General features: G+C 40.4%; 1 protein-coding gene across 2 annotated transcripts in view; it reads left to right on the top strand.

The window, feature by feature from the left end:
* Positions 1-4,491: 4,491 nt before the first annotated feature.
* The window catches only part of RTN3 (reticulon 3), a 66,411-nt gene continuing 49,113 nt past the window's right edge, over positions 4,492-21,789 (top strand). Inside the window, exons 1-2 of one of the 2 annotated variants that reach the window (XM_046014693.1) lie at positions 4,492-4,822; positions 19,621-19,677. In XM_046014693.1, the coding sequence (XP_045870649.1) occupies positions 4,684-4,822; positions 19,621-19,677 (196 nt within the window). In that variant the 5' untranslated portion in view covers positions 4,492-4,683. The remainder of the gene's footprint in view (positions 4,823-19,620; positions 19,678-21,789) is intronic. The other variant, XM_046014694.1, reaches the window with a different exon arrangement.

Below are 21,789 nucleotides of genomic sequence, written 5' to 3'. Positions count from 1 at the left end.
TTCTCCCTCTCCCTGCCACTCCCCCTGCTTGTGCTCACGCTCGCTCGCTCTCTCTCTCTCTGACAAATGAGTAAATAAAATCTTAAAAAAAAAAAAAAGAGTCAGATGCTTAACTGAGCCACCCAGGCAGCCTGACTATTTTCTTTTTATAAACTATGACACCAAGTAAATAGCTCATTCTATACACAGAACAAATACTTAAATATTTAATATACAAATACTTAAATGATACCCAGCTGGGCACCTGGAGTCTTGGGGTCCGTGAGACCAAGTCCTGAGTCAAGTCAGGCTCCGCACTGGGCATGGAGTCTGCTCAAGATTCTCTCCCTCTCCCTTTGCCCCTCCCCTGCCTCTCTCTGAAAAACAAAAAAGAAAGAAAGAAAAGAAAAAATAATCAATCCAAACTCACAGACTGTTATAAAGTTGGATATCAGGCCCTCAACATGGAGGTAACACACTAAGACCGCAAGACCTACCAGCTCCTTCATTATTGTTCTTGTTAACGTGTCTCTCTGCCTCTTCAAAAGGATACTAGAAAAGATCACTAGAATTTACTATTAAGGAAAGGAAGCAACATATCTATGTATAGCATGCTATCATTTCTGTTAAAAAGAGTAAATGAGGGGGCACCTGAGTGGCTCCGTTGGTTAAGTGTCTGCCTTTGGCTCAAGTCATGATCCCAGGGTCCTGGGATCGAGACGCACATGGCGGAGGTGGGCTGGTGTCCCTGCTCAGCAGAGTCTGCTTCTCCCTCTGCCCCTCCCACCGCTCATGTTCTCTCTCTTATTCTCTCTCAAATAAATAAAATCTTCAAAAAATATTTTTAAAAAAGAGTGAATGAGGATAAAGATTTGTTATATTCACCCTCGCATTTGCCACAAAAAGCTCCTAATGGTACTTACCTATGTGTGTGCAGAAGGGGAGACTAGGAGCTGGAGAGGGATTAATAACAGAAGAAAACTTTAAGGTATATATACACTCACCTATATGTAAATATGTATATACATATATATATACACACATTTATATAAATATATTTGAAGAGTTTTTTTAATTAAAACATTTTTTCTAATAGTTAATAAAAAGATGGGATAATAAGATGGCCCAGAAGCTGAGGGGGGAAATTAGCTGTGTAAATACCACTCCTATAAGGCCAAGGGCAAGGAAGAAGAGGCCCAGCCCAGTGCCTCACCAGTAGAAATTGCTCCACAGAACTGAGAAGTTGCTATGCTCCAGTGAGCACTTTAAAAATCCCATCTGAGCCCTTCCCTACCTGTAAACATTCACTGAATCCCCATTAGCCTTAAAAGGAAGCCTCAAGGGGGACCTGGGTGGCTCAGTGGGTTAAGCCATTGTCTTAGGCCCAGGTCATGATCTTGGGGTCCTGGGATTGAGTCCCGCATCGGGCCCTCTGCTTGGCAGGGAGGCTGCTTCTCTCTCTCTCTCTCTCTCTGCCTACTTGTGATCTCTCTCTGTCAAATAAATAAATAGAATCTTTAAAGGAAAAAAAAAGGAAGCCTCAAGCAGCAGCTCCTTCTGCCCATGGATCCTGTCCCCGTGCTTTAATAAAATCACCTTTTTGCACCAAAAAGGAAAAAAAAAAAGCCTCAGTTCCTTAGTGCTGTATTACTGCTTTTCCACACTCCAACGCATCTTCCCCATTTTCCCTCCCTCTTGTTAGCCCTTGGCTCTAGCCAACCTGAGCTAACCACACCCAGAACACCTTACACTGGGTGGAGCTGCAGATCCTCCAGCCACGACAGATGGCTGTCCAGTCTCTGTGTAGGTCCAATGCAGCCCATGGAGGGGAGGGGCAAGAGGGGATCAAATCTAGGCCAAGTTCTGCTAAACAAGCCAGCATTGATTGAAGTGCATCATGGGCTGGGATGGGAGGAAGGGGTGCTCTTCTGTGACTGGTCTGCCCGAAAGGAGATCTTATGGTACACTTGCAAAAAAGCAGCCCCTGGCATTTGCCGCATACCATTCTCCTCTGCCTATAGTGGCCTCCTTACCATTCCAAACTCCCATCTGACTTCGTGCTCCTTCATAAAACCTCCCCAAGTCACTACAACTCCATAGAGATTCCCTCTCCCTTTATTATTTTTCTTAAAGATTTTATTTATTTATTTGACAGAGAGAGATCACAAGTAGGCAGAGAGGTAGGCAGAAAGGGGGGAAAGCAGGCTCCCTGCTGAGCAGGGAGTCCAGTGCGGGGCTCGATCCCAGGTCCCTGAGATCATGACCTGAGCTGAAGGCAGAGGCTTAACCCCTGAGCCACCCAGGCGCCCCTCCCTCTCCCTTTAAATTCATACAATTCACTTGCCATCTAAAACAGAACAATATAGCTTTGTGTTGCTGGGGGTTGTTTTGGTTGTTATAATTTTTATTTTTATGTGAGTATGTTTTAAGCCCCAACTAGCTTGTAAGCTCATTGAAGACAGGACAAACATTTTTTGGATTCCTCCAAGTTTCCCAGGAGAGTGTCATTCACTCAGCATGCGACCAGTACACATTTGTGGAACAAACCATATATACAAATAACATCTCAAGCAAGAGTCAGTCTCAGGGAAGTTTACTGGTATAGCAAGAGGGAGCAGGAAGGAAAGGTAGCTTCAGGAATTAGACCTAGCACAAGGCCTCTGATGTAAGAAATCTTAAGAGTAGGAAAGGACCACCAAGACAACGTCAGTGCCTTAATTTTTAGCTCTTTTCTTTGCTTCTAGTTACCATGAAAACAGGTTTCCTTTCTGAGGAGGGTCTTGAGATCCTAGCAATCGCTGTCAGGGCTAGGGAGCAGCATCGTTAATTTCCTTATCCAGGGGCACCTGGGTGGCTCAGTGGATTGAGCCGCTGCCTTTGGCTCAGGTCATGATCTCAGGGTCCTGGGATTGAGCCCCGCATCAGGCTCTCTGCTCAGCAGGGAGCCTGCTTCCTTCTCTCTCTCTGCCTGCCTCTCTGCCTACTTGTGATCTATGTCAAATAAATAAATAAAATCTTTTAAAAAAAAATTTCCTTATCCAGCCCCTAATAACATACATTTTTTAAGTTTTTGCCTTTATTAGAATGGGTAGATAACTGGCTTGGTTATCAGATTGGCTTGTATTTCCCTTTGTCATCCAAAGGACACATTGCTTCATTGTCCACGGATGCTGTAAGTGTCAGAGTAAGATATCTGCCACGAAGTTATTTTGGGAAATATCTTCTGTGCCTTTTTTTTTTTTTCAGAGCCCTGCGATGGCTAGGTTTTTTCCTATCTGAGCTTTATCTGATCTTAAAAACTGTCAAGGGCAGATGTAATCCACTTCTTGTTCTAGAAGATTTCCACTGGTCAGATCGCTTTTTGTCTGGGTTGCTGCCTGGCTCACTACCTCCCCCTTCACTGCATCTCTACAGGTCTGCCGATCTTGGAATTGCCCTTCAGGTCATCGTTTGCTGCTTTAGCAATAATAAGGCTTACAGTTTTGATTGTGGTCATTTCCAGTTTATGTTCCCCTTTCTAAAAGAATTATGCATATTCAGATATTTCAACCAGGCATAAAGAGAAGGCTTTCTATTTCACACTCCAACCAAAAACAAAAAAACAAAAAAACCCAAAAAAGAACAAGATTCAGTATAAGCTAGATATCCGGTTCAACTAAATTCTCTGCTAAGGAATCCATCTAAGCTATAAATAAAATTCAATTATGTGTATTTTGTGCCATATTCTCAATTTGTAATACCTCATTTTACCTTCCTCCATAACTGCAGCCAGAATGTTATCTCTTGGCTTTTCTTTTTCTCATTGGCTCAGCTATTTTTTCCTTCAAAATATATCTTCTTTACCTGATAGCCTATTTGGAGGAAAGGACAACCTTAAGACCCAAGATGGACCCCTCTTTGGGAACAGAAACAACCTAAGAATATGAAGCAGGTTCTGTGGCTGCATTGCAATGTGACTGGAATGAGTAATAGTTTTTCATTCTGTATAGCATCTTGCTCCACCTACCAAATGGGAAACAGTGCCATCTCTGCCTCAGGGTGATATTACGACACATCCAGAAAAATGCATAAGGCACCCTGCAGAGTGGGCCTATCTACGCTATGGTTTTCACTTTTCATTGGCGTCACAGGCAGAAACGCAACAGACAATAGACATCTGCTCTGGAATTTTTGGGAAAGACATACTCCAGGTAGTGAAAGCAAAAGAAACTAATATCGTTAAAACACAGAATCCGCCGACCCTAAAACATTCACAAAAGACTTGTAAAGAGACACTAACCTGCAGGGCCCCCTCCCACTTCGGCCGCAGTGGTGGGCGGAACTTGGTACTTGGCCACGCCCCTTGCGTCTGGTTCCCGGAGGGGCGCGGCCCACCGCGGTCGCTCGCGCGGACGCAGCGTGAGGCTAGTTTTGCCCCTCCTTCTCCGCTGGAGTGCGGAGGGACAGTTCTTGCGCTTGCGCCCTGCGTCGCCGGGCGCCTAGGCGCGACCGCCGCCCGCCCGAGAGCCCTTTGTGCGCCTGCGCGCTCGCGCTCCCGCCCTCTCGCTGAGCTCGGCTGAGTCAGTCAGTCTGTTGGAGTCTGTCCTCCGAGCAGGAGGAGCGAAGGGACTTCTTGAGAGCCAGCGGCTTGAGTATTTTCTTTCCCCTCCCTCTCTCCCGCCCCGCATCTCTCTTCATCCCTTTCCTGCCCTTGCTCGCGCAGCCATGGCGGAGCCGTCGACGGCCACTCAATCCCCGTCCGTCTCCTCGTCGTCCTTCGGGGCCGATCCCTCGGCGCCCAGTGGCGGGAGCCCTGGATCCTGCCCCGCCCTGGGGGCGAAGAGCTGCGGCTCCTCCTGTGCGGGTGAGGCGCGCCGGGGGAATCCCGCCCTTGAGGGGGTTGTTTTTGGGGTCGGGGAAGGTAAATCACCCTAGCCTGCCGGAGGCTTCAGCCCCCGGGAGCGAGCGTCTGGAAAATGGGCTAAGGGGGAGGGGAGCGTAAGGTGGTGCAGGCGGTGAGGAAATAACGGGGTGTGAGGCAAACAGGTTGGGGGCGGGGAGATATTCTAGGGAGTGGGCGTTAACACCAAGGCAGGGCAGGTGGGGAAAAACACCAGTCCGGGGGAGCCGTCCGATGAACCGGGGTGATTTAGTGGAGGGTTAGAGAGATTGAGAGGATTGGGGCAGGTTGGTTGTAGGAGAAAGCACTAGCTACGATTTTGAAGGGATGATGGAGAAAGGGTTGCATTGCAGGTTTGCAGACAGATGTTGACATAATCGGAAATTCATGGTAGTCTTACAAAAAAAATTTTTTTTTTCGCTTTCCGTGGGGAGGATCAGGAAGTTTAATGGAAACATTGTAGCCGTTTTCTATACTTCTTTTTTTATCTGCTTATACTTTTTTTTTTCTTTGTGGCTAGACTCTAAATGTCCGTTTTTCTGAGGCTACGAGGTAGGAGGAGGCGTGATGAGAATAGCTCAGGGAAGATTTGGGAGGGAGCAGCTGATGGTCCAAGATGGATCCGTGGCTGCAACTGCAACACAGCCTGCTCTTCGCTGGCGCGGCGTGGGGGTGGGGACAAGCAATCAGTTGCTTATATTCCCGAAGATAATAGAGTCATGCCAAGCCATCAACACATTTTGATTTCATGCTCTCTCTGGGCTATTATTGATCGCAGTGTAACAAAAGGGGGTGTTTAGCGCAGAAAGGGGGGAGGGGGAGAAAAATTAGACAAAGCAGGAGCTGGTTGAACCCCATTCTCCTATCCGTGTGAAAGACTAGGAGCGAAGCTGCAGGCCGCTTTTAGTTTCCATTGTATACGCGTTAGCCTGCTGGTGGGAGCTGGCTGGCAAGCTCCAGCTCCCCTCGTGCAGAGATCCGCAGTGCAGATGCCTTCTTGAGGGGGGAAAAAAAAATGCACCATGAGCAGGTGGTGGTTCTTAAAGGAACTCAGTCTTTGAAGAAAAGAAAAAAACCTTTTTGTCAAAGAAGTGGGCCATAAGCCTGGAAGAGTCAGATAATTCTGCCCTGTATTTAGTTACCTTAAAGGATTTTGAGGGATTTTATTTAAAATACTTCACTGTCTCCTTTGCCAGAATCTTAGGTTGATGTAAGGAATGTAGAATTTCTGATCTTCGCTTTAAATACATTCTCTAAGTGTTTGGGTTTTGTTTTCTTTTTTTTTTTTTTTTTTTTTTTTTTTTTTTTAAGTAATCACACCCAAGGTGGGACTCAAACTCACAACCCCAAGATCAAGAGTTGGATGCTCCACCAACTGAGCCAATCAGGCACCCCTTTTTCTCTAGGTGTTTTTGAACAGTGGTTTTCCACAAAGAAGCAAAGTACCCTGCTGGATTTTCCAGTGTGGTTTTGGCCATTTCAGTAGAAACAGTATCAAAGGAAGCTTCTGCAAGGTCAAGATTAGCTGCCCAGATAAAGGAATGAGGCAGCAAATTTAGAACTCTTGTTCCCTTTAAACCCCCAGCGTTTCTCCTCCAAATTTTCATGTTCTGGGCAAAGGTCCAGATGAACAGCAGCTTCCCTATAACTTAGCAACTTGGTGTTTTGGATTTAATCACTTGTCGTTGCATACCGTTTGGTTGTTGGCCCTTTTGTACATAGCTTTTGATTCTTCCTGATTTTAAGTTTTTGGTTCACCTGCAAAATAGATACTGTGTCTTAAATTCTTACCTATTGCAGATGTGTATTAATATTATTTAAAAAGCATTAATACGGTTTTGGCGGGCCTCATCTGTCAGGTCACTACTTGAAAACTTTAGCTTAAGATCCTGCAATGTGTAGTTACCATTCATTGGAGAAGCTCTTCTTCCTTGCAGAATATTTTCTCCATCCCTCAGGAAATGTCCTAGGCTTCTGCACTATGAAGATAAGATGCAATTTGTTACTCCACAGTTTAACCTATTTAAAATGGATATTTAAGAATCTATCTGACTGTTGAAAAAATCTACTAATGTTGATTCGACCTTCAGCTTCACATTCTTTCACCAAGCTTGTCTTGGTTTTAGAGACTTTGAAAAAGTAAAAGAAGTGGTTGCTTGATGTCCTGTAGTTGAAAAGCTTTGTCTTGATTAACCTGCCCAGTAAAGCTTTTAGAAATACTAGTTCCTACTAAAGGTTACAGGTGATGGCGCACTCTGGTCTGGTGCCTCAGGTACTGGCACAGCCAGCAGAGTAATATGCTTGGAGAAGGAAGTCAAGGTCCAGAGTCGGCTTTCCAGATTTCTACCTTAGAAGAATATAAAAGATCTCAAAGGCAGAAAATGGAGATTAAGGTAAAAGATTTTAAAACTTCAGGAGGAGAATTGCCTTTACTAGACGTCATTTATAGGTACATGTCTGTTGTCTGGACTTTGAAAGTTGACTCTTTATAGCATTTGAAATTTTGTAACTTGCCAGAGACCATTCTTTATTATTGCTGTGAAAATCATAGTGCCAGAATAAAGCTGCGTATTTTTTATCTGTTCATGGAAATTAACTCAAAGCTAGAACAGTTTGGACAATTTTTAAAAAAGGTTTTTGTTTTAAATACTTATTTTCCTTACTCATGAAATTTAGTGGTCCTTTGTAGTTTTTATGGCACCATTTCACATTTGTCCTATCATGGCAATCAAATGTGATTATGTCATTTGCATTTTCCATCTTAAACCCTTAGACATCTACTTGTTCAGCACTGACATTAGCTGTATTATATTCACGTCAGATTATCAGTGGTAATATAACATGGTGATTTGAGCTTCAGAGACACAAAATTTCAAGCCTAATTCTGTGTCTTAATAATTGTGCATATTATGAGTCTCTGCAATATGACCTAGGCAAATTGACTTTGTGCCCTAGAATCCTTACTCTTACTAAGTCAAAATACCCAATATTTGATACATCTGTTTGCAGGTTACAAACTGTTTGCTCATACATACAAAATAGCGATTGAATTATAAGCGAGAAATCAAAATCTTCATGATGATGTAAGATCTGAGATGAAGTAAGATTTGATAGGACTTCTTTTTTACTGAATCTGTTTCCAGTGCCTGGGTGCTTGGTTGGTTAGGCTACTGCCTTCGGCTCAGGTCATGATCCTGGAGTCCTGGGACTGAGTCCTGCATCAGGCTCTCTGCTCCCCAGGGAGTCTGCTTCTCCCTCTGACCCTCCCTTTCTCGTGCTCTCTCATTCTCTCTCTCAAATAATAAAATCTTTAAAAATAAATAAAATAAAAGTGAATCTGTTTCCGCTTTTGACCTTTCACATTAATGTCATGAAGCTACCACCCCTTTCATTCACTTTGTCTGTTAGAAGGGAAGTGGGAGACGGCCGCAGCATTTTGTAGATAGCTTGACATGACACCAATATGCTTAAGTATTGGAGCGCCTGGGCTGGCTCAGTCGAAAAAGCACGTGACTCTTGATCTCAGGGTGGTGAATTTGAGCACTAAGTGGGGTGTAGAGATTACTTAATAGCTTTTAAAAATATATGCGTAAGGATTGTTTGCAGCATTCTGACCGAAAGTTGAGTTCTGATGCGCTATGAACCTACTGTCGCTGGAGGCAAGAGTACAGAAGACAGCAAGAATGGTCATGTCAATATGGTTTACATTTGCCTGTTGAGTCGGATGATTTTTTTATTCGCCAGGAATAAAAGGTTTCTTTTAAAGCTTTTTTCCTCTTAGAGTCACATTCACAAATAATTTAACCACCCTGATCAAACAAACCAGTCTCATACATTTGACAGGTGTACCTTAACTCTAAATTGAAATCTCTAGAGGATTGTTCATTAAATTGCTGGTAAGTGTATCATGTTTTTAATTTTTATGATTTTAGAGATGGTCTAGAAACAAAATAAAATAAATATCATTGCTTTTATTTTGTTCTGTGGCAAGGAAATTACATATTTGTCCTAATACAGGACTCACTGTTTTGTTTTGATGGGGGAGGGTCATTCACCTGTTTAATCCTGTTCATGTTTCAAGCGCTTGTAAATGAAGTTTGGTAGTGAAGGAATTGGTGACATGTCATTGAAGTTTAGGGAAAGTTAAAGTTTCCAGTTATGTTTGAAATTGTTTGTTGTGTAGAAAAGCACTTCTCTTTAGTAGTATTCCTGGAATTTATGGTTTTTGTAATTCCAAGTGGAATTATAAAGGCTCCAAATAAATGAATAGCTATGCATGTTGTATGTACTTAGCTTATAGTTTGTGTTTGACTTTATTGTTAATGATGAATTTATAAGTACCTCCTAAACTGTATAAACTTGTAAAAAATATATAAATTTTGTAATAAAAACTTTTCCGATAAAAATTACCAAATTGGCCTTATGTTCTTATAATTATCTCATTCAGAAGTTGCCCAGGAAACTGATTTAACCTTTTATTCAGTTCACTTATAACAGCTGTTAACTCTAGAATTATTTTTGGTCATTGGGTATGCTATAGATGTTTTGAAAAATTGTGTATGCCAGGTAATTTTAGCCATAATCAGTTTTGCTTATGATTGCATTGTTGTCTTCTGCTGCATTTCCATGACGTGTATAAGACATGTTACTCTGTGATTCTGCGATTTCTCAGTCAGAATCCCTTTAAATAGGATTTGTGTTTTTATTTTGTTAGGAAGGGGTATGGTATAATTGTCAATAGGTAGCGCTCTCATTTTTTTTAAATTTCAAAGAAATATACTTCCCTGTTTTCTCCCAACTATTTTATTTCTCGCTGTAACCACAGTGTCATAACCAGGAGAAGTGTGATCTTTCTGACACGTTCCTCATTGGCTACTTGCCCTTAGGATATATTGAAGGGTATTTGGGGAACATTTTTTAAGCAAAACTGATACAGAGCCCCTTTTGTCCAGTTACCTGAAAGCATTTCAACAGTGAGAAAAAGTGTTTTCATTTTATATAGGAGGTAAAATATTTGATTTTTATGTCTTATATTGTGTACTGCTTTATGGTTTAAGTTTTGCCCATACATTAACTTAATAGATGTTCGAGCATACAGTAAAGCTCTTTGGAAGATAGGCAAACAAAACAAATCATCTAGATCTCTAGAGGCTGCATTTAATAGGAGAAAGCCTTATGTTGTGTTAATCTGTGACCTAGGTAGTGATATAAGCCTCATTTTACAGATGAGGAATCAGGCTCAGAGAGATTAAGTTACATGTCTAAAGGTTTGTTGCTCTAACATTGAGGGTAGGATAAAACTAAGGGATTGAGGGCCCAATTCAGTTCTCTTTCAAATGGTACACACTGCCTGTCTTTAACATTTGAAACAACATGTGGTAAAAATCATCCAGTCACCCTCTTTACTTCAGTTTCTGGTTGAAGTTAAAATTTTTGATTTCTGGTCCCGTGCTTCCTAAGCCAGCTGCCTTTTTGCTTCACTTGCTACAGAATCTTCTCCTGTCACCTTCACTAGCTGTTTTCCACATTCTTAAATCCAGTGGCTCGCAGACCTGATCCTAAGTGCCCTATCAGCAGTTTCTGGTAAAGTTGATCACTTGCTTCCTCATTGAAATACCTTTTTCATTGGTCTTCCGTGACACCACATACGCTCATTGGCTGCTCCTGTATCCTTTGCTACTTCTTCTTCTTTTTTTAAATTTAAGATAGAGTTCCAATAACCTAAAAAGCATGATTATAAAGTGGCTTTTTGTATATATACAAGGTTGTGCAAAGATTGCCATTGTCTAGTTCCAGAACATTTTCATCCCTCCCAAAAGAAACTCTATACCTGTGGCAGTCATTCTGCATTCCTTGGCAACCACTAATCTTTCTGACACTGTGGATTTTCATAATATTGGTGTTTCATATTGCTAATTCTTTTCTTGTCTCTACTTGTAACTTGTATAGTACTCCAGGACTTAGTTCTCAGAACTTTTCTCTGCATTGGTCTCATTTATGATATCCATCTTGTGGTTTGAGATACCATCTGTAAAGTGGTGACTTCTAAACTTTATCTTCGGTCTTCATGTCTGATGGACTTCTCAACTTACTGTGTCTAGACCTGAACTCCTGATCTTTCCTTGTATAAATCTGTTCTTCTCACAGTCATCTCAATAAGTGGTCATTCATCATCCATCTTTTGCCCAAATCAGAAATCTTGGAGTCACCCTTGACTCCTCTCTTCTCTTCATACAATATCAGCAAATCCTATTGATTCTACCTTCAGAATCTATCTAGTGTCTAACCATTTTTCTCCACCTTCATTGTTATCACCCTGGCCCAGGCTGCTATCCTGGCTCTCCTGGATTATTGTGCTTCCTGCTAACTGTTCTCCAGATTTTATCCCTTGCCTCTTTTCATTCTGTTTTCCATACAACAGCTGGTGGAAACGTGTGAAAAAATAAGTCAGATCGTGTCACTCATGGGCAGATGCTCCAGTAGCTTTCCATCACACTCATCAGAGTCAGTGCCACAGTCCTTAGAGGGCTGTTGAGGCCTTATGATATCTGGCCTCAACCTCCCTCTTACTCGCCCAGCTTTATACACTGGCTCCCTTGCTGTTCTTCACACCAGGAATACTCCTGTACCTCAGAGTCTTATTTGCTGTTCTCTCTGCTTAGAATGTCCTTCCCCATATATCCTCACAGCTTTTCTCTCCCCCACCTTACTTAGGTCTTTGACTACCTTATGTAGATTGCACACAAAAAAATACTTTATAGGCCTCCTCTGCTTTATTTTTCTTATCATCTGTCATAATATTCTTCTATTTACATGTATATGGTATATAATCTGACTGAGTTTATTGTCTGTCTTCCACATTAGATATAAGTTCGCCAGAGTAGGGGTTTTTGCTGTTTTATTTACTACTCTATTTCTAATGTCTGAGCAGGACCTGCTGCAAAGCAGGCTCTCAGATATTTTTGAATGAGCAACTAGTCATTTTTGTTCAGCTACTAAAATTACAGGTAATCAGTAAATATGGAATGAATGGAGAAATTCTATATCCAGAAAAACATGCATATAAGCAAAGTATTGCATAGGCTTTCACAAGGTCCGTAGTTCATGGACTGCTATGAAATTGTTCATGGAGTGCGGGTTAAGAATGTTTGGTTTTTGAAAATTGGAGTATGAGTTTTCAAAAACTTAACCCCTGTGGAAATTGACATATCCATGAGAGTTTTTATGTAAGCCCATAAAACTATACCTGTAATAAATATATCTTAGGTTTAAGATTGGTTTCTTTTATTGCTCTCTTTATCTCTGGACTCATGGTATTTTTCACTAATGGCTTTAATCCACAGAAGTTTCTTTTCATAACCACTTGAACGCCAAGTTTTGGAATGTTAAGAAGAGACTCCATTTCCAATAAAGACTCAGTGGTAGGCTAGTCTGATGTGTCAGGATTAGTAAGTTTAGGGGCACCTGGATAGCTCAGTGGGTTAAGCCTCTGCCTTCGGCTCAGGTCATGATCTCAGGGTCCTGGGATCGAGCCCCGCATCAGGTGCTCTGCTCAGTAGGGAGTCTGCTTCCCCCATTCCTCTGCCTGCCACTCTGCCTACGTGTGATCTCTCTCTCTCAAATAAATCTTAAAAAAAAAAAAGGATTGAATAAGTTTAATTTTTGTTTTACTCCTAACAAAATCTGAAGTTCTGATTCAGTACATTGATCTTGAACATGATTTGTAAAAGGGTAAGACATTTCTAAAAGTACATGTAATGTTTTAGAAGTTGGGTCATTAAGGGGCTTCTGGGTGGCTCAGTCAGTTGAGCAGTCTGTGGTTGGCTCAAGTGATCCTGGGCAGCCTAGGATTGAGCAGCTTCAAGCTTCCTGCTCAGCAGGAAACCTGCTTCTCCCTCTCCTCCCCTCTCGTGCTCTCTGTTGCTATCTCTGTCTCTCTCAAATAAATCTTTAAAAAAAAGAATTGGTGTCATTCAAATACTTGTGACCAATTTCTTACTTACACAGTCCATTTTATTTCTTTCTGTTAGACTTTCTTTAAAAAAAAAAAAAAGATTTTATTTATTTATTTATTTGAGAGAGACCATGAGAGGTGGGGAGGGTCAAAGGGAGAAGCAAACTCCCCCGATGCGGGACTCGATCCTGGGACTCCAGTATCCTGACCTGAGCCGAAGGCAGTCACTTAACCAACTGAGCCACACAGGTGCCTCTCTGTTAGACTTTCTAATTGTGTTTCTTTTGCACCAAGAATTCTGCTTGTTGTTTCTCTTGGCCTGTATACACATTTACTCCATAAATGTACAAAGAAAGCCTTTCAGCTTTAGGATTCACAAGAGTTAAAGTGGGAAGTGCTTAGTGACTTGCATCTGTAGAGTACAGTGTGGAAGGACGGTGGAGAAGTACTACCTGGAGAAACCAGGCAAACCTTCTCAGCCAGGGGATCAAGGTTAACATCTTCAGTGATAAGTCGTATTGATAGCATGTACCCTTGATCTGTTATGACAAGGATGGCCCTTTACCTAAGTGGTAATCTTCTCTAAAATTCCATTCTAACCATGAGACAAACTCAAATTGAGGGACCTTCTGACCAGTATTCCCTGTATATCTGACCAATACTCCTCAGAACTATCAAGATCACTAAAAGCAAGGAAAGTCTAAGAGATGGTCATAGTCCAAAAGAGGCTAAGGAGATATAATGACAAAAACGTGATATGGTATCCTGAATGGGATTTGGGGGCAGAAAAAAGGCAGTAGGGGAAATTAATGAAATAAAAATGAAGTATGGAGTTTACTTATTGGTGATGTGTCAGTGTTGAGTAAATATGACAAATGTACTGCCATATTAGTGTAATTTGTTAACCATGGGAGAAACTGAGTGCTTTATATAAAGTAGCACTACTATGTCTGGGCCTTTTCCATAAATCTAAAATTATTCTAAAGTAAAAAGTTTCATAGGGGCGCCTGGGTGGCTCAGTGGGTTAAACCTCTGCCTTCGGCTCAGGTCATGATCTCAGGGTCCTGAGATCGAGCCCCACATTGGGTTCTCTACTCAGCAGGGAGCCTGCTTCCCCCCCCCACCTGTCTCTCTGCCTACTTGTGATCTGTCAAATAAATAAAATATATTTTTTTTAAAGTTTCATTATTTTTTAAAGAAAGCCTTAATCATGAAATCAGAACTGCTTTGGACAAGGCAAGGAGGTCCACTTTCATCACTAATATTCAGTAATACAGTGGAGATCCTAACAAAATTATAAAGGAAGAATATATATATATAATATAATATATATATATATATATATATATATATATATATATAAAGAAAAAATGGTATAAAGTTTGGGGGAAAAAGTTGGTCTGCCTATCCCTGCAATTCTGATAGGACAGGGGGTATGAATTGACTCAGAGAAGCAGCTTCTACGGAAATGATTGAGTTGCCATCAGGAATTGTGGTTGTGAGAAAGAGTGGAAATACCCTTTTCAGAGAGCCTAGCTCTATCGGTAAACAAAAACTGTAACCAAAATCTTAGTTTTGGGTTTTTTTTTTTTTTTTTTTTTTGAGAGTAAGCAAGGGAGAGCACAAGCGGCAGGGTTGAGCAGAGGGAGAGGAAGAAGCAGGCTGCTGCTGAGCCAGGAGGTAGATGGGGATCCATCCCAGGACCATGACTTGAGTCAAGGCATATACTTAACTAAGCCACCCAGCGGCTCCATGACAAAAAATCTTCTAAAGGTAGAAAAGATGTTTGAAAGAGGTAATGAATTTCTAATTTTCATTGTATTAATTTTAGATAAAATTTCAGACACTACTTTTCCTTATGTATTGGAAGATGCTTTAATAATCTCTGGAAACTAACAAAAAGGTAGACATTTTGAGGTTAAATATGGAAGTCATTCATTGTATGAAGTTGTTCCTAAAAGTAACCTTGCTGCTTTTCTAAAAATATAGTTTGTATTCTCTTGGTGTTAAAGGGCAGTTTTCACCAAAATGAACGGTTCATTGCAACAACGTTTTTACTGGGGGTTAGAAAACTCAAACAGGGGGCGCCTGGGTGGCTCAGTGGATTAGGCCGCTGCCTTCGGCTCGGGTCATGATCTCGGGGTCCTGGGATCGAGCCCCGCATCGGGCTCTCTGCTCCGCGGGGAGCCTGCTTCCTCCTCTCTCTCTGCCTGCCTCTCTGCCTACTTGTGATCTCTCTCTCTCTGTCAAATAAATAAATAAAATCTTTAAAAAAAAAAAAAAAGAAAAGAAAACTCAAACAGATTTATTTGGTTTATTTTCCCCCCATTTCAGTCTAAACTGGAGTCTCATGTCCAGTCCAACACACCTCTCTTCCTCTCTCCCTAACAATATCTAGCACAGGCTTGACCCAAATTTGAAAACCTACACCAGTGTGCCATTTGGTCTTTTTCCTCCTGTTTTCTACTTCTTACCCACTCCATATGCTGCTGGAGAGAAGGGTTCAGAGGTAAGGGGACAAGGTCTTATCTTACTGGTCTGATGGAGTTTTAAAACATAAACTAGTAAATTTTTAGGTCAGTAGCCAATGCATTTCAGATCAGCAATATCAGGACAGGTGATGTGACTGGTGGATAGGATGATAGAGAAAGCCACAGATTTTCAAGAAAAGTGCAGGTTTAAGGACTGATAAAAGTGTCAGGTGTTTGTGTGTTTTTAATCTTAAATGAGTTTTGTAAGGATTTCATTTAATATGTATATAAATATTTAGATTAGTGTCTATCACAGATATTCAGGACTCAGTAAGTGGAAGGACCTGTTTTCAAAGAGGCAGGATAGTTTTGGGGGGTAGTTTTGACTTTGTTACAGATTGAAGTCTTATGATGATGGAAAATCTAGTGATGTGAACACTGAAAAGATAATTTACTCAAGTTTTATTGAAAGACCTAGTAAGAGATTCCATTTTAGGTGTCCTTTTTCTTCTCTAAGGTTGCTAATCTGTTCCCCGTAGAAGGGAATAGATATGTGTTAGGAATTTATCATTTTCTTTAAGATGTTATTTGTTTATTTGACAGAGAGAGTGAGTGTAAGCAGGGGAAGCAGGAGAAGGAGAAGCAGGTTCCCTGCTGAGCAAGGAGCCCGATGTGGGACTCGATCCCAGGACCCTGGGATCATGACCCAAGCTGAAAGCAGATGCTTAACTGACTGAGCCACCCAGGTGTCCCAGGAATTTATAATTCTTTTTTAAAAAATTATTTATTTATTTATTTATTTGACAGATCACAAGTAGGCAGAGAGGCAGGCAGAGAAGGTGGGGGAAGCAGGCTCCCTGCTGAGCAGAGAGCCCGATGCAGGGCTCTATCCCAGGACTCTGTGATCATGACCTGAGATCATGACCTGAGCCGAAGGCAGAGGCTTAACCCCTTGAACCACCCAGGCGCCCCGGAATTTATAATTATTGAAAATGTATGTCCATTGCAAAATTCAGGAAAATAAAAATACAAAGAAAATTAAAAATCAGTTAGTAGTATCACCCAGTTAACATTTTCGTGTATATCCTTTCATTTGTAACAAACTGATAAACTTTTTTGAAATAAGCATACATGTTCATTATTTTAAAAATCTCAAACACAGAGAAGAGAAAGTACTTTTTAATTTTCGTAATCACTTTACTCAGTAAATATCATTTACTTTTTCTTCTTACATGAATTTGTATTTTTTACCAAAATGGGGTCATGTTGTTGAAATTTTTCAGTGTTCTTTATTCAGTGTGCTATCAACATCATTTAGTGTCCGTAAATGCCTGTCTACAGCAGTTTTTAATGAACAGTGTGCCGTTGTATGGATATATTGAAACTTATTTAACCAGTCTCTAATAGAGCTTTTCCTAAGTTTTTTTTTTTTTTAAGATTTTATTTCTTTATTTCACAGAGATTACAAGTAGGCAGAGAGGCAGGCAGAGAGAGAGGGAAGCAGGCTTCCCGCCGAGCAGAGAGCCCGATGCGGGGCTCGATCCCAGGACCCTGGGATCATGACCTGGGCCGAAGGCAGAGGCCTTAACCAAGCACTGAGCCACCCAGGCGCCCCCCCCTAAGTTTTCTAAACAAATAAAAAACTGATGCCAAGATCATACAGTAGCTTTTCAATTAAGTCTATGGCTCTACCTGCTGCCATAATTCTTTTTAAAACACATGTGATATTGTCAATCCCTTACCTTAAATTCTCAGTGATTCCTCATCCCATATAGGATATAATCCAAATTTCATTACATGACCTTTAGAGTCATTTAGAATTTGGCCAGTTATTCCTTCTCTCCAGAATGCCTTCCGCCGCCATGGTCACTTGACCGTGAAGACCAAGTTTACCATCTATTCTGCAGTGTGCCCTAGTGACCTGCCTCTGCAGCAGTCCCACAACTCACGCAGTTTTACCGGTTTGTATTTCTCTTTCAGTTACTTGCGGGCATAGCTGTCATCTTGGTATTCCAGTGCCGATACAATGCCTGGACCCAGCTAATGGTTACTGTTATTACTGAGTGATAATGTTTGATTTAAGTAATAGCATATGAGAATTAAGGTCACTGTTCTTTTTTTTTCTTTTTTAAGATTTTATTTGACAGAGCAAGACAGCAAGAGAGAGGGAACACAAGCAGTGGGAGGGGAAGAAGCAGGCCTCCTGCTGAGCAGGGAGCCCTCTGCGGGGCATGATCCCAGGACCCCAGGACCATGACCCCAGTCAAAGGCAGCCGCTTAATAACTGAGCCACCCAGGCGCCCCTAGATCACCATTCTTGAGATTACTTTCCTGTGGCATAAATATGGGATATGAATACAGTATGGTTTTGTAAGTTAGAAGATCTCATGCAGTATTGTCAGAAACTGTCACTGGTTATCTGTGTTTTGTATTAGATGCTATGTATAAGAATTTTTATGTTGAAATTTTCCGTTAGGAGGGGGTGTTAGGTGGAGGTGGATAGTCAAGTTCGTGGGATCCTTTTTGGCCGTGGGCTAAACTTATTAGCATTTGGTTTTTTAGGTTTATTCAGACTTAAACTCATCATCTGGGAGAGATTTTAATGTTGAAGGTAAATATAGGGATGAACCCATCCGGAAACACTGAAGAAACATAGAAACACTTGCTTTAGAAAAGGAAAGGGGAAAAAAAAAAAAAGAAAGAAAAGGAAAGGAGATGGGGTACCTGGCTGGTTCAGTCAGAGTATGCGACCCTTAATCTCAGGAGGAGAGATTGAGCTGCACGTTGAGGGAAGAGATTACTAAAAACAAACAAGATAAAAACAACCAAAAAGAATGGTTTCTCATTTGTGGTGGTAAATGTGATGCTTCAGCTTAATATAATTAAAAAGCAGTGAATTTTAAAATTCTGGTCCTGAGTTACTGAATTTTGCCTGTGCTCCACTAAGCTCTCTGTTGCTGTTCCTGTGCTCCATATTTATTCACGAAATAAATTCGTACTTATTGATGCAAATTATAGCCCAGTCCTTTAAAGCAATCAACCTTCCTACTTTAAATATATTTCTAATATTTGTGAAAGCATTTATAATTGCAAGGAAAAAGGAGTCAAGGCCAGTATATTTAGGGACACTTGGCTGCTTTTCACATTCTATTTTTATTAATTTTTTCCATTTTTAGTGAAAAGGTAATGTGTATGCTTTGTTTGTTTTTTAAAGGGCCAAAGGTCATAGTGAAAAGCAGATCTCCCCCACTTCAGACCTCAAAGTCCTTATTGCTAGCAACCAAGAGGGGGCACATATGTACACTTCTTTTTTTTTTTTTTTTTTTTTTTAAGATTTTATTTATTTATCTGACAGACAGAGATCACAAGTAGTAGAGAGGCAGGCAGAGAGAGAGGAGGAAGCAGGCTCCCCGCTAAGCAGAGAGCCCGATGTGGGGCTCGATCCCAGGACCCTGGGACCACGACCCGAGCCGGCAGAGGCTTAACCCACTGAGCCACCCAGGCACCCCAACATATGTACACTTCTATACTTTGCTTTTTAATTTCTTCAACTGTATCAAGTTCTTTATTTTTCGTAGCGTATTTTTTCAGACAATATTCCTTTGTTTGGATGTAACTAGTCTCCTATTGGTGGTCACTTAGAGTATTCCTAATACTTGTAACCAGTGCTCTTACGAATATTCTCATATACATGTGTTTGTATTCTATGCTAATATTGTAGGTTAAATTCCTTGAGGCGTAACCGGCCAAATTAAAAGAATGACTATTACTGGTGGGGACAGTACATGCATTTATAATTTTGATAAATGTTGCCAAATTGAGAGGATTATAATTTTAGAAGGTGGAATATTTCTCATGCAGTCCTATTTTCCTAGTAGATTATTTGTGATTTTTTTTTTTTTAAGTATTCAGGGTCTACTTTGCATATTTGCCAAGTATATAATTTAAATGCTTGTATTAGTGACTAACTCTTCAAAATGCAGTTGAGAATGGTTAAAAGCAAATACCATTAGTACTCAGGTACCTCTTTTTTCTTTCCCACAAAGAGTTGCAGGATAGTGTCATCTTTCTTGAGGTTATACTTGTTTAAAAATGCTAGAGGTTCCTCTTTTTTCTTTGAAGGTGAGAATATTTGACCAAAAAATTTGAATTGATTAACTCGTAGAAATGCATCTTGAAAATGAAATAAGGTTTGCTGCCAGGTGAGTGAAAACAGTAAATGGAAATAAAGATATGAGTTTTCCCCTCTTGCTTAACCCCCCCCCCCAAAAAAAAGTTGGAGAGTTAAAATTCCTGTGTGAGGTTGTCAAATTCTCACGCTCTATATTTTCTTTCAGATTCCTTTGTTTCTTCCTCTTCCTCTCAGCCTGTATCTCTATTTTCGACCTCACAAGGCAAGTCTGTCATTTTTTTGTGTGCATTAATAAAAGAAAAATGTTGAGAAAGAGGCTGTAACTGGGGATATGAGGCACAAGTTTCCTATTGCTCCCAAATCCCTCGAGATATAAACTACAAGCCAGACCTTCATATTTAGTAGTTTGCATTGGATTTCCTATAAAGGTTAATAAAATAGGTAAGACTAGTTAGGTGAACCCTTTAAAGGACATAAACTTTAGGTATAGTTTTAAGCATTTCTTAAAAATTATCAACTGACCCACAGAATTTAGAGCAGACAGAATTGTAGCTCATAAAACAACCCCCTGTAGGATGCATTTAACCTACTGATTTGCAGTTATGTAACTGGTTTGGAGTGGTAGTGGATTTGGGGGAAAAAAAAAAAAAACAACAGTATAAAAGTGTGCTTCCACTGAACTACCAACACACTAACTGAGCTGGTGTGAATTAGTGTGAATTTATCTGAGATTTGTCCCAAGAGCTAGGCTGGTTCCAAATTGCCTGGGAACACTGAACAAGTCAGTTGGCTTTTTGGCAAGCAAGGCTTGTTTTCCTAGAGATTAAGCTGTAGCTTTGTGGGGTTGTTTGTTTAATCTGCCGGCCAGTGAAAAAGGGAATCAAGTGTAATAGCTATATGTTTGTTGGGGGTAGCACTACCAAGAATCTGCAAGAGAGAGCACTATGCTCTGTTACACTAATAATAAAGCAGTTTCATTTGTGTGGTTGTAGTCAACCTAAAATATAGGTCAATGGGAAATGCCTATTTTTAAAAAAGGTAATTAAACTCACTAGATAGGTCTGAAAAGCCCTGTGCAGACAGATTATTGTCCCAGCTGGAATTCTCTAGATGGAAAGTCTGGATGCTAGTTTGATAGGAAGGCTTTGACCTTCTAAGAATGAAAATGTAATGGGATAAAGTGAATGTAGTTTATTTTTTATGAAACATGGTAGATAATTTGTTGCTTTTAAATCAGGCTGATAATATTAGGTTCCCCGGCCCCTTTGTAATGTGTCTCATTGTATGAATTTGGGTAACTTGTGGGTCAAATCATGACCTTTGAAATTAAATGTTCACATTAAAAGTAGATATTTTGTGAATATTACAAAAATAACTCAAACCTACAAAGTGACTTGATATCTGAAATCCAACCAGATTGATTTTAAGAGTTTTTTTCCTTATGAGTAATTTAATAATTTATGCAAGTGGGTATTATATTCCAGTTTATCTGGAAGATAAACTGGTAAAAATAGCATAACATAACAAATGATTACATTTTCTCTATTGTAAATATTTCAGATCTTTTAAAAAATACATTCTTCATGGTTATAACCTTCAGCCACATTTTTGTACAGAAAGGGGATAATTATCCTAAATAGTGTAACAATGCAAGCCAAGTACAACATACCTAATGTATGGAATGTTGACAAGATAAGTGTCATAGCTTAAAAAATTATACACACATTCAAGTAGAATAGAGGTAAATAAAAAGGATTTTGCTAATTAAAAACTAACATTTAAGTAGGCTTCAGTGTCACAGTGAATATGAAAGTTTGTAAAGGAAAATAGATTTGCCATTTTTCCTTTTTGCTTAAAAAGTTATTTTGAGCAGTGCAGATTCAGGATAATGTTACTGTTAAACGAGTATTACAAAGAGGCAGTTAAAAAAGCCATATCCCTGAAGGTGTTCCAGTCTAGCCGCTATTACCACTAGCATTTTTCTCCTGCAAAAAAAAACATGTAATGGAAAAGTGACCCGGTAGGTGCATTCCAGAGTAGCCAAGAATGGTAGCTTCTAGTGTGCCTTATAAAAATAAGGAAAGGGGATGTTGGTGTCCTTGTTTCACTGGATTAAAACCCTTGGGGAGAATAGCTGGGACCAGTCTGGCCCAATGCAGAGCTTTCAGAGTGGCTGCTGCCACCAAGAGGAACCTTGAGTCCATCACTGGCATTAACCCAACTAACGCATCTGTCTCTGGCTTCCTTAACTCTTAGGCACTTACTTTGCCTTGGAGAGTGGTGCCTTGTTTTTAGATCTCTAAGCCATAGTAACAATTTTTTTAATAAGATTATTTATTTATTTATTTGACAGAGATCACAAATAGGCAGAGAG

Source organism: Meles meles, chromosome 8 (genome assembly GCF_922984935.1).
Source record: "Meles meles chromosome 8, mMelMel3.1 paternal haplotype, whole genome shotgun sequence".
Lineage (NCBI taxonomy): Eukaryota > Metazoa > Chordata > Mammalia > Carnivora > Mustelidae > Meles > Meles meles.
This window is presented reverse-complemented; position numbering and strand designations above follow the sequence as displayed.